This window comes from Vicugna pacos, chromosome 4 (genome assembly GCF_048564905.1).
Source record: "Vicugna pacos chromosome 4, VicPac4, whole genome shotgun sequence".
NCBI classification, from domain to species: Eukaryota; Metazoa; Chordata; class Mammalia; order Artiodactyla; family Camelidae; genus Vicugna; species Vicugna pacos.
Genome location: NC_132990.1, coordinates 44,795,755 through 44,807,557, shown reverse-complemented (window position 1 = coordinate 44,807,557; position 11,803 = coordinate 44,795,755). Strand labels below are relative to the sequence as shown.

Genomic DNA, 11,803 nt, shown 5'->3' with positions numbered 1-11,803 from the left:
AAACTTCAGTGTATGACAGTGGAAATGTTTCCCAAACCCCAAAGGCTGGACATGGTATGCGTGGGCCAACTCTAAAGCAGTGCTGGTGCCACAGACCTTTCTGTGATGATGGAAATGTTCTATAAATTAATACAGTCCAACATGGTAGCCATTAGCCACATGTGGCTAACTCAACATTTGAAATGTAGTTACTATGACGGATAAGCCGAATTTTTAATTTTACTCAAAGTTAAATTCAAATAGCCACAAACAGCTAGTGGTAACCATACTGAACAGCACAGCTCCAAAGCCTCAAGGCTTTGAGTAACACAACTTTTGGATAGATGGTATTTTTACGAAGTGAAGAGGCACTGAATGAGTATTTGGTGTAAACTGTCATTGATAACCTCTATCCACTCTCCCTTCTAGCTCTTCTCCAGTGAAAATAAAAACAAAATTTAAATAGCAACAGTGAAAAAGTTCATGTAACTTTTAACACAACCTCCCATGAATATTTCATGTAATTTTTAATATATAGGATGGCATGGTCAAAGATAAAAAAAATAAAGCCAGCAAAACAAAGAATTAGAAATAAGCATACTAGAAGTTATTTATGTTTAATGCTTAAAAGTCTGAATGCACAAACAAATCTACCATTATAGAAGTACTGGTGGTCAATACAATGCATTAGAACTATGTACAATGCACAGTTTAGTATCAAAATCTTTCTACACTGTAGAGTTTTACGAAACTGTTAATGACATCAAACACTAAGCACTTAAGACACCATTTGTTTCTTCTGCTACCACATTAGGAACGGCAACGGACAGCCCATGTCAACTTGCAGCGTCCATCCATTTCTAGTATGAAATTAAGTAATTTTCTACTTACACAATAAAGTTTATCTACACAGTTCTCTTGATTTTGATCCATAGCAGCAAAGGCACTGTACATCAGCAGATCCACAGACTTAAAAGATTTTTTAAAGCATTCAAACAAAAAATAATAATAATAAAAAAAAAAGGAGTCACATATCATAGTTTAACAGCAACAACAACAACATAAAAGATAACACAATGTTTCTGGCACAGTGGCAAAGCCTGTGTCCATTTCAGGGACATCCAACTAAGACATGGAAAGAAGGGAGGTGAAGAAAGCGGGTCCTCACCCCAGGTGAGAGTCCATTCTTTCTGATTTTCAGAGGGAGGTCCCTGCAAGTTCTCCTCTGCTGGTCTTTATCTTGTAAAAGACTTGACTTTCACAGTGAGGGGAATCCTCCCCTGAATCTGTGCAGTTCCCAAAGAACACGCCAAAAAATAGCCCATAATTTCTCGTAATGACAAAACTGCCCAAAGACATACATCTCCCTTTGCAAAGAAATGTGGCAAAAATATCCAGGAGGGATTAAGTTCTCTCTTTGAGGCCAAATTTAATTTGTTCATCTGTCTATAATACAATAAAAAAATGAATTAAAAACATATTACAAAGACACTTGTCAACAAGTCAAAAAAAGAAAAAAAAAGGTCTAATTACTTTTATCGAATATAATCTAAAGCTATAGATATTTCGGTTAAGGTTGTCCAAATAGACTCAAATGAATATGACATGGTCTGTCATGTTCTAACTGTTCAAAGTTCCAAACATCCTTAAAATAAGTAGAAAACGAAAACAAGAAAATCTAACAACACAGCAACATATTGCTTCCATGTGTAATTATACATTTCACATCTCTATACAGTCATTAGTCTACATTTAGTGACATTTTTAATCAGTTATTTTAAACCTTCCTTTCCCCTCCTTTGACAAAAGGGGGGGGAGCGGTATCAAATACAACGCATCTTCATTATCAATGCAGGAGCAGACAGCTTTATTTAGTCAGTCATTGTTAGAAAGCCTTCTTTAAACAAAATAAATATATTACAGATATAATACATAATTAAAGATTCCTTTCACTGTTAAGTATGGTTATTCCATGTTCTTCCAAGTAGACAGCTGAAGATTTGGTATCACAGGTTCTTAATGAGTATTCACAATTCAATAGCAGGGAAGTGGGGGGTGGGGCGGGGCTGAAATCCACAACTGCAGTGAGGATCTGAAATCCTTGGTTTTAGATGCGGGAGAACAAAAGGATGACAGAACAAAGTGCTACAAGGAGGAGGAGTCCAGCTCGTGTGAAGATTTGTCCTTAATAAATAACTTCATAAACCGTGGCCTTCTTGTCCCCAGAGCCAGTGACAATGTACTTGTCATCCACAGAAATGTCACAGCTAAGCACCGAAGAGGATTCTTTGGACTAGGAAAGAAGCACACAAACAAATGTGTTAAAGACCGAAAGAAAACTCCACCAATACTGAGAGGCAGGGCTGGAGGACTGGGAGCAAACAGAAGCATAACCCATGCCGCTGACCACAAGCCCAAGCGAGGAAAGGCAGTCCCTTAAGTCCCTTTAAGGTGCTTCCTTAAAACAGTGGGGCCAGGTGCATTCCTAGGGGACCCCGGGTGCCAGGCAGGTCAGGTCTGTGGTACGAGCCCCTCTGCTGATGAAAAAAGAAGGCTCTACTTCAAATCCTGGTCTCCAGCTAAGAGCTGAGGGTTCTTAGGATGAAAACCCTCAACATCACTCAGATGGTTTGGATTTAGATAGAGCTGCAGAACACGAGTCACTAGTCACCTGTCTGAGCCTCGGTTTCCTTAAAAAGGTAATGAGGTAAAGACATCTTACCTGTGCCACCTCAGAGGGTGGCCTCAGAGTTCAGATGAGGTAATAATGGGAAACGGCACTGAAAACACTACATTTTTTGAGATAGGGGATGTAAAAATATTTTTAATATAAAGCCTAGTTTTTTCCTGTGTAAAAACAGAATATAAATTTGCAAGTGGGGGAGGGTTCAATAGTTAGGAAGAAAAAAAAATAGAAAGAAAAATGTACCACTGTGAAGAGTTCCAAATATCATGTCCAACTACGCCGACTGCACAGGTTCCCAGTTAACTTTTAACTAAACTGCGCTACACAAACAAACGAACAAACCCCAGGACTTTGAACAGTTAAAAAATAAATGTTTGACATGCAGATGCTAACCTACTACCAGTGTTTCTCAAACTTTTTGATCACAACGTGTAATAAACACATTTTACTGCACAAACCAGCAGACAGGAGATATCAAACTCACACTTACCACAAAAGACACACTCTAATATTTTTTGTTTCATTTTTCTTAAAAAAAAGTGCTGGTGGGGACCACTTAAAAGATTGTGATCCATAATATGAAAAACACTGCACTGCATTACCAACTTCATGACCACAAGAATCAGCTATGTTTGTCCTATTTACTATCCTGCACAGTACTCTCACTCAATAGAAGCAGTTTTAGATTCAACTAAATTAAGCTACTTGATGATGACTTAGTAACACCTGGTCAAGAAAACTGCAGATCTGTTATGTTATTCCTAAGAAAAGACCACCACCTCGATAATAACATCCTAAATATAGAAGGTTAAATAGGAAATCTTTAACTGGCCTACGAAATTCTCACACACTAGCAAAAGGGAGAAGCGAGTGTATGTGTATCATGCCTACAATGTGGTTTTCCTACAAATAATTTCACAAACTACACAGAATACCGCTGAGTTAATAAGACGAAAAGTTTATAAAATCGATCAAGGTTTACTGGACTTTTCCTTAGCACTCTTTTGGGAGGAAAAGCCAGAAATAATACTAATGAGTAAGCAAAACGCTCAAATTTTAAACACAAAAGTTTTGAAAGCTATGATGCAAAAATAAATGAATAAATGTCACAGATGCCACGACGTTGGAAAAAGGGACCACGAAGGGCCAGTTAGTGCAATGGGCATAGACGGCACCCTGGCTCTGGGCTCAGAGAACAGCAGATGTGACTCCCGGCTCCGCAGCTGCGGCTGCGAGCCTAGCCTCCCGCAGGCACAGGGTTCCTCTCTGAGCCATGGGAGTGACACTAGCACCCACGGCCTAGCTGGGACACACCTGTGTCCATTACTAACCTGTGAGAATGCAGAGAACCACGCAGTGAGCACACAGTGAGTGAAGGCAAGCAAGCAAAGTGTTACCTGGAATATACTGGCCCCGTAAGGTGTTCTCCAGGCGTTCAGAAGGTTGTCCTTCCCCGTGCTTACAAACCATTTGCCTACAGGAAGAGGGTTTCGAAAAAGGCAGTGTTTGTTACTTTGTCAGGGTCCTGAGATTTGCTTTGTAGAACATCAAATGGTACACAGGAAACTTGTCTAATTTGCAACAAATAAGAGTTTTAAGGAAAAATAAAGCCCACTCTCCTAAATTTAATGAATCATTTATACTTATGACAAGGATAAAATGGATAAATGCCAGAAAATTGCATGGCATCAGGGAAGTGGGCATGTGTGAGGAAGTAATATAATGCTGAATAGGTACACATCAATGAAGGAGAGGCCCTGACTTGAAATGAGTCAGCAGGAAGGCGGGTGACTGAGTGGTCCTGGCTGATGGACACAAGGGGCCGGCTTACCGCAGTGTGCGAACTTGAGCGACAGCACGCAGCTCTCGTGGAGATGCAGCTGATACTTGTCGGGCTTGGTGACGTGCAGCACCTCCACGTTGCTGTTCTCCATCCCCACTGCCAGCCACTCTCCGGTTGGGCAGTAGCCCAGAGAAAAGATCTAGAATTAAAACAGTCGACAGTGAAGGGGGCTACCGAGAACGCACTTCCTTTAACTGGGAGGTACTGCCTCTTCAGGGGATACTATTTAAAATTACGGAGGAAATCAAGATAATGTGAACTGTACAGGAAGAAATCAAAGTCAAATGGGTGGTCCCAAGTAATGAGACAGATCTCCATAATATAGCTTACTAATCAATTATGTGAAATTTAAATTTCACAGAGTAATGGCCATTGAAATAAAAACTTGCTAAAAGCTTACAATAAGTGAGATTTTTAAAAATTCTTTGACAAAATATATACTGTTGTATTTTGATAGAAAATAACAAAATTTTTAATTATCTAATCCAGAATCAGAAGTGATCTGGAATTCCCGCTTGCCTCTCATTTATTTCAGGAAGCCATGCCTTCTAAGGCGTCCTGTGCACAAGCCCGCACCTGTGAGGTGAAGTCGTGCTGCTGCAGCTGCCGCCCTTCGCGCAGGTCCCAGGACCGGACCGTGTTGTCCAAGCCGCCCGTCCAGAGCTTGGTGCCATCGTTAGAAATGTCAATGCAGCTGGCCCCGTCTGTGTGGCCCTGGAACTGCCTGAAGATGTCAAAACAGAGAAAAGTCCTTGACAGATAAGTTTTTAGGTGAACTCAGTTTAGAATTCCTCAGTCATCAATTTCATTGCAGGCCTTATTGCTCAATTTCCTTCTAACTTATTGTATTTTCTATTATTCAAAGTAATAACAAAGCATATACATAGAGAGATTAAAGTTTGAGATGCTGAATCTCCTGCACTTTTTGTTTATTTCTGAACACTGAGGAAGTACTCTTCAAATTACTCTTATGCTAAAACACAATTGATACACCTGATGGAAAAAAATCTCCACCTGAAACAGAAGAAAACACATGGCTACATGAATATGAACTGATCAAAGATTTAACCTGAGACCCATTCTATCACTGTGATACGAAGGAAGGAGAGAATTTAAGAGGACGTAAGGAGCCTTTTCCCTTCTAAGAGCTCTGGGGACAAATTCTGCCAGCGAGCAACACCACGGTGGGTGGCGGTGCCGGGCTCTCAAGTAAGGGGTGTGGAAGAAATCTCAGTGTGACCTGGCCACCCCAGGAGCAGGAAAAATGTAAAAAACACACTGGTGGGAGAGAAGGCTTAGAAGCAGTTCCTTGTAAGAGTCTTACCCAAAAGAAAAAAGGTGATGACTATATTGTTTTTGGAATCATTTCTAGAGCTTCATCCTGCAAAATATATTACAGACGGACAGCAGAGGCCAATTCTCCTCCCGCCCCCCTGGACTTGGAGCTGGGCTCGATGACAACCTCCTCACACCCTTCAGCAGCTTACACCTCCTGCTTCCTGCTCCCTCAAGTGCTGACATCTGGAGACACACGTGTTTCAGGGCTGTTCCTATCAATGCCAATCCTATACAATCTCAACCTCACTTCTCAAGAGACAGTTACGCCTATCCATCCTGAGACGTGGGACTGTAGATCATCTAGACCAACGCGGGGTGAGGTGCACCTAACACAATGCCTGGGCCCAGGATAGGAGCTTGATGATTATTTGTTGAAGGAAAGAATGTGTCAGATACACACGGTACCCTGGATAGTGCCCTGCAGAGTGAATCCTCTCAACGAGTGTCTATTGATAACGATGCTTGTTAGCACAGACAGCCTATTACAGATGTCTAATGAGCTCATGAGGTTCTGGGTACCTGATGTGCATTAATTATGTAACACTGACCTCCTATTTTAAAACCCTGAATTGGTGATGCTTAGTATAATTTTAAAAAAAGAAGAAAAAAGAAAACAGCTCTTTATCTGAAAAAGTTTGAATGGTGCAGAAAATAAGATTTTACAGTATCTTAAAATGGCCCTATTCTTAACAATTTTTAGTAAGATAATTACGTTTTATCTTTTTAAGAAGACACATGGCTCATGAGGACAGCACAGTAAACACAGCTGCCCTGGTTAGGGACCTGCGGACCCACCTCACCAGCGTCTGGTTGTGCAGGTCCCACACGGCGATGTTGCCGTCGCTGCAGCACGAGAAGCAGACCTTGGAGTCGGGGCTGATGGCCAGGGCGTAGCAGGCGGGGGCCGAGGACGTGAGCTCTGCCTTGATGCGTGGGGTGGGAGCCGCCAGGTCCCAGATGGACAGAGTGCTGGCTTCCCCTCCCACAATTAGGGTGCGACCATCAGGGAGCAATCGGCAGGAACGAATGTAGTTATCCCTGTTCTACAGAGACAAAAACCATCAAGAGGTTACTCATGAGGAAAGGAAAACAGCATTAACATGAGAGCAGAAATCCATAAAAGTATTGTGTTCCCTCCTGGTTTTAATGAGCCATTTTCACTTATGACAATGATAAAGTGGATTAATGCTAGTAAATTACATGAAATTAAGGAAGTACTTAAACTTGATCTACAAAATTTAGTACCGAGATATTTAATCTTAATTAGCATGAAAATGGAAAGACCTAGGCCCACTCCCACCACCGCCTAAGTCACTGCACACACAGACTCCCACAGACGCGGCAGCCCCCACAGTCCTGCGGTGGCCACGCCTGGGAACCGGGTATACTCGACGCAGCTGGTGAAAGGCCCTGCTTCTGCTGCCAAGAAAGTGTCAGGGGGTGAGAGACCTGCGGTCCCTTCCTGTCGCCTGGCTCCACTCTACGTGGCTAAAGGATATGGTGGGTCGATTAAGCAGCATCACCCAGAGGCAGGACTTGATCAGGGAGAATTAAGTGACAGAAAACAACAGCTTCCTCCCAGCTCACAAGGTTATGGGGATCTTGTGCAATTACGTTAAACTGACCTAGGGCCATGCTGCCGCAAAAATCCTACTGCTGGTCTAAGGAAGAAAATCAAACTGAAATTTCCTAAATAACTCAAGGACCTATGACACAGCTAACGGGTGTCTAACGTTGGCCACGTGAAGTATTAAGCTACTCTTGTCTTGCAACGTGACAGACGATGACACTTGGGTGCACTCTCACAGAAACCATTGGGGGCTCCTGGTTTTCTTAAACTCCTTGATCAGATAGGAAAACAAGTGGTCTGCCTGCTTCCATGCACCCAACTGGGTCAATGAAAACATGCAGAACCGGCTAAGTCTACCTTAGGTGACTGAGAGAAGACACACCTCACCAGCGCTCTAAATCGCCAAGTGAAAGACCACAAACCACTGAAGACAACTACCCACGTGGGGTCAATACTGTGTGTTGCCGGCACATCCAGGTCCCTTTTCCTGAACGAAGGTTTAAGCCACATTCATCCATGTTCGCTCACCAGACAGTCGAGCTGAGAGACAGGGCTCTTGTTGCCGGGGTGGCTGATGTCCCAGACCTTGACGCAGCCCTTCCCTCCCGTGTACACGTGTCTCGTGGGGTTGCTGATGGTCACGGCGCACACCACCTCCCCGTGGTTCAGGGTGTTGATCTGGCGAGCGTGTCGGGGGATGCCGGGGCCGATGAGGGCGTCGGGGGGGAAAGGGACAGGCTGCATCTGACCATCTGCAGTGACGTGGAAGGAGTACGCTCTAAAACAGTGGAGAGAAGACAGGAAAAGGGAAATGTCAAAAATATTAATTAACTGATCACTGTAATGAGATAAGAAATAAAACATTTTCAGCACTGCTTATGATTTGCAAAATTAGTCAAATTTACTGAATATGGTGGAGAGAGCATAACCTTCAGTCACAGAGCTCAATCTATGGTCAGATTTTCACTAGCTGCTGTGTGACATCAGTAGTCACGCAGCCTCTTTGAACCTTAGATGCACTTTTCAGAGAATTATAAGACAGCCAATGCCCAGCAGAGTAACTACTCCTTCAGGGCACTCTACAAACTTACATTGTTTTCTACTTCAGGGGATTCAGAAGCCTATGATGAGATTTAGCCTATAGATTGCATCACTCCAATCAAGTGACTTACTAACGGAAATCAGTAAGCTAAAATTATCAAGTTTTAAGGAATTAAGAGTCTCTAGGCCTAGATAGTGAAATGGCATATGAGCCACTGAAAATAAAAAAAAAAATTCTGGATAAAGTCCTATCAGACTTGACAGTAACAAATTCTAGTAATTCCAGATGGAGTTAGAACCTAAAAAAGCCTCCTGTGTGACTGGCCCAGAGGCCCACCTCAGTAGCTCCAGCTCCAGTTCATTTCTAGGGAAAACCCTACAGTTGTGAAAGCATTTGGTTCTAAAATGCAACTGAAGTTAGAGCATTTCTCTCAACAGACACATGTTTTTTTAAGATACTGAAGTCAGGGAACAGACAAGTGAGGCTGTTATGATGCATGTTAGGTTCCTGAAGGAGGAGATGTCAGTGCTGGGTGGGAGGGAGCGGGGCCCGTCCTGGGGAACATCACGGGCAACAGCCCACTTTGGAAATGACGTCACTTTCTTTGGCATGGAGCTTTAGAATGTGCTCTGCTTACAGGAGGGCGTTTATAAAAGACATACCAAGGGAAAGCATTTGTGGGTATGCAAAGGACAGAAGCTTGGACCTTTTCGGGAAGTGTTAGACTCAAAGCAGTTTATGGTTCCTTAATGCAAAAATCTACAGGCTAACCACGCTCATCAAAATTCAGCCCATTGCTGAGGGGACATCATCACAACATTCTGAACGTCCCCACAAAGGAGGAAGCAAACCTCGTGGCTGTGGAAGATGCAGGGACCAGATAGTGGAGGTAGAGGACTCTGTAGACCATACAGAGACTGGGTTAGAACTGGGCAGTGGAAGGAAAGCAGTCAGTCAGACGGCTGAGGGGGAGGGCGGTGGGACGCTAGGAAGACAATACATTTATCTCTTTGATCAGATCAATAGAACTTGGAGACACGCTGGATGTGTGGCCTGGGAGAAGGTGATGTTGGGGAGGGCTCTCAGGCTTGGAGCCCAGGTGACTAGGTGGAGCACAATACATCAGTGAAGGTGGCAGGGAAGCACAACAGAAGGGCACACGTGTGGGGAGGTAAATGGTTCAGTTTTCTTCAACTTGAGGGCAGGTGAGAACCCAAAGAGCCCAACCGGAAGTTGAGCACGGTGATTCAGGAGAGGTCAGGATAGAGAGATCAGTGTGTACTCATCCACAAAGAAGTGACAGTTGAAGCTAAAAGAGCAGAAAGAATACTCCTAGAGCAGATTATGCTGCGAGTAGCTGAGATGCAGAACTTAAGAAAACGCCTACATTCAGGGAACCTGCAGCAAGAGCAGCCAGAGAACTGCAGGAGAGACGGTAGCGTGGAAAGCGGGGAGCGTGGTCAAACACGTATTTCGTGGGTATCTCAGTGCGCGAAGCACCTGGGGGTGCGACAGAGAGAAAAAATCCACATGTCCCCTGTTCTCCTAAAAGTGCGGCGTGAGGGGCAGGGGACAGGTGGTGGGTGGGCTGATTCATTAGTGAGATATGCAAATATATAAATATTAAAATTTCAGGTGGTCAGTGTTACGAACAACAGACATGCCACGTACTCTGGGAATCTGACAGAGTGATGACAAGGAAAATGGCATCGGGGCCGCATTGTAAAAGAGTCGGGATCAACTACCTTGGCAGAGAAAGGAAGGTGGTACGAGGAGGAGGAGCCAGAGTAAATCGAAGGCCAGAGGGAGACAGAGTGCTTACTATATATTCAGTCAGAAAATAGGTATTAAATGCCTATTGTATGCCAGGCACTGTCAGGTACCAGAGGTAAACAAGATAGACAAGTCCCTATCCTTCAGAGCCTGCATCCTAGAAGGGAAAAGAGATAATATATAAGCAGATGAAGAAATAACCTCAGATGGCAGTAAATGCCACCTCTGTCTGTCTGTCTCTCTCTCACACACACACACACACACACTTCTGTCTCAGACAGAAGAGACTAACGGTGCCCAGTGAGGTCTGAGATGGCGGACATGCTGAGACCTGAAGGCAGGGTCCAGGCTTGCGTGTCCAGGGAGGGGAATGTGCCAGGTGGAGGAACAGCAAACGTGAAGTCCTTGAAGAGGAATCAGGTGAGAAGGCCAGTGCGCAGAGCGGAGAGTGACGGGCTGAGGCGACGGGCAGCGCCGTGCTGAGGAGGGCCTCACAGGCTGGATGAGAAGTGAGGGTGACTATTCTGCACAGAATGGGAAGTCGCTGGAGACTTGTGTACAGGAGTGGTATGATTCAGTTAATGTTTTCAAAGGGTCGTTTCAGTTGCTGGGTGAAGAATGGGTTGTAAGTGGTGGAATGGCAGAAGGCAAACTAGTCAGGGGGCCAGAGCACTAACCTAAGGGAGAAGCTGGTAGCTAGGGCCTGACAGACAGCAAGACAGCTGAGAACCGATCTGCAATTCAAAAGATTTCTTTGGCTTTGGGCAGAGGCAGAGAAGTCTGTACTGGATGGCATGTGTGGATTCTAGGGGTGACACAGTGAGGATGATGACAAGGTCTTCTCTCTGAGTCTCCAAGTAGGTAACTGAAGTCAGAAAGGCAGAAGTTCAACAGATGGTCCAAGCCCTGAGAAGAGGTTACTGGGGGGCTGGCCTAGTGAATACCTGTGACACCCAGGATGACGTCAGGCTCATAGTGGAGGAAGACTCCAAGGCAAGGGTCAATCTTTAATTAATTGAGAAATCTCCCATCAAGGTAGAACAAGAGGTAGAGTCCAAGGGCATAAGCCTGAAAGGGGATGGGTTTTCATAAAGAGGTAGAATGAACAGTTCTGGAAGAGACTGGAATGGAGCAGGGGGCAGGGAGGGTGTCAACCACAGCCTTTATCAGCCTGGCTCTGAGGACCACTGACGTGAAACAAAGGAAAGGGCATCCCCTGGAGGGCTGCAGGTGAGGGGTCCCCTCGGGAGAGAGCCAGCTGTCAGTTCAGGTGTGGAGAGGAAGGCAGTAATACCCGTAGAAAAAGTCTTGAGATTCTGAAGGATGAGGATGGAGACAAAGGCTAATTGATTTAGCAATTAAGAGGTCATGAAGACTCAATGTTAAAGAAAGAAAAGGGAAGATTATTCCAAGTTTAGAGATGGTGCTATACATTCTTAATGATAATCTGCTTGAAAAGACATCCCTTCTCTCCCTGCTAGAATAACTAAGTGGTTTTTAAAGAGTCTTGAGAATTTAGTAGTTAAGAAACCAGGCACACAATTTCTTTTGAGATTTTCAGTATGACATTCT

The 11,803-nt window shown here is 44.1% G+C and overlaps 1 protein-coding gene across 7 annotated transcripts in view; it reads right to left on the bottom strand.

Moving 5' to 3' along the window:
- Positions 1-580: 580 nt before the first annotated feature.
- TLE4 (TLE family member 4, transcriptional corepressor) overlaps positions 581-11,803 on the bottom strand; it is a 137,133-nt gene continuing 125,910 nt past the window's right edge. For all 7 annotated transcript variants that reach the window (XM_072959644.1, XM_072959645.1, XM_072959650.1 and 4 more), the window contains 6 exons: positions 7,945-8,194; positions 6,642-6,889; positions 5,085-5,232; positions 4,497-4,647; positions 4,063-4,139; positions 581-2,272 (listed from right to left, as the gene is read on the bottom strand). In XM_072959644.1, coding sequence (XP_072815745.1) covers positions 2,165-2,272; positions 4,063-4,139; positions 4,497-4,647; positions 5,085-5,232; positions 6,642-6,889; positions 7,945-8,194 — 982 coding nt within the window. In that variant the 3' untranslated portion in view covers positions 581-2,164. The remainder of the gene's footprint in view (positions 2,273-4,062; positions 4,140-4,496; positions 4,648-5,084; positions 5,233-6,641; positions 6,890-7,944; positions 8,195-11,803) is intronic.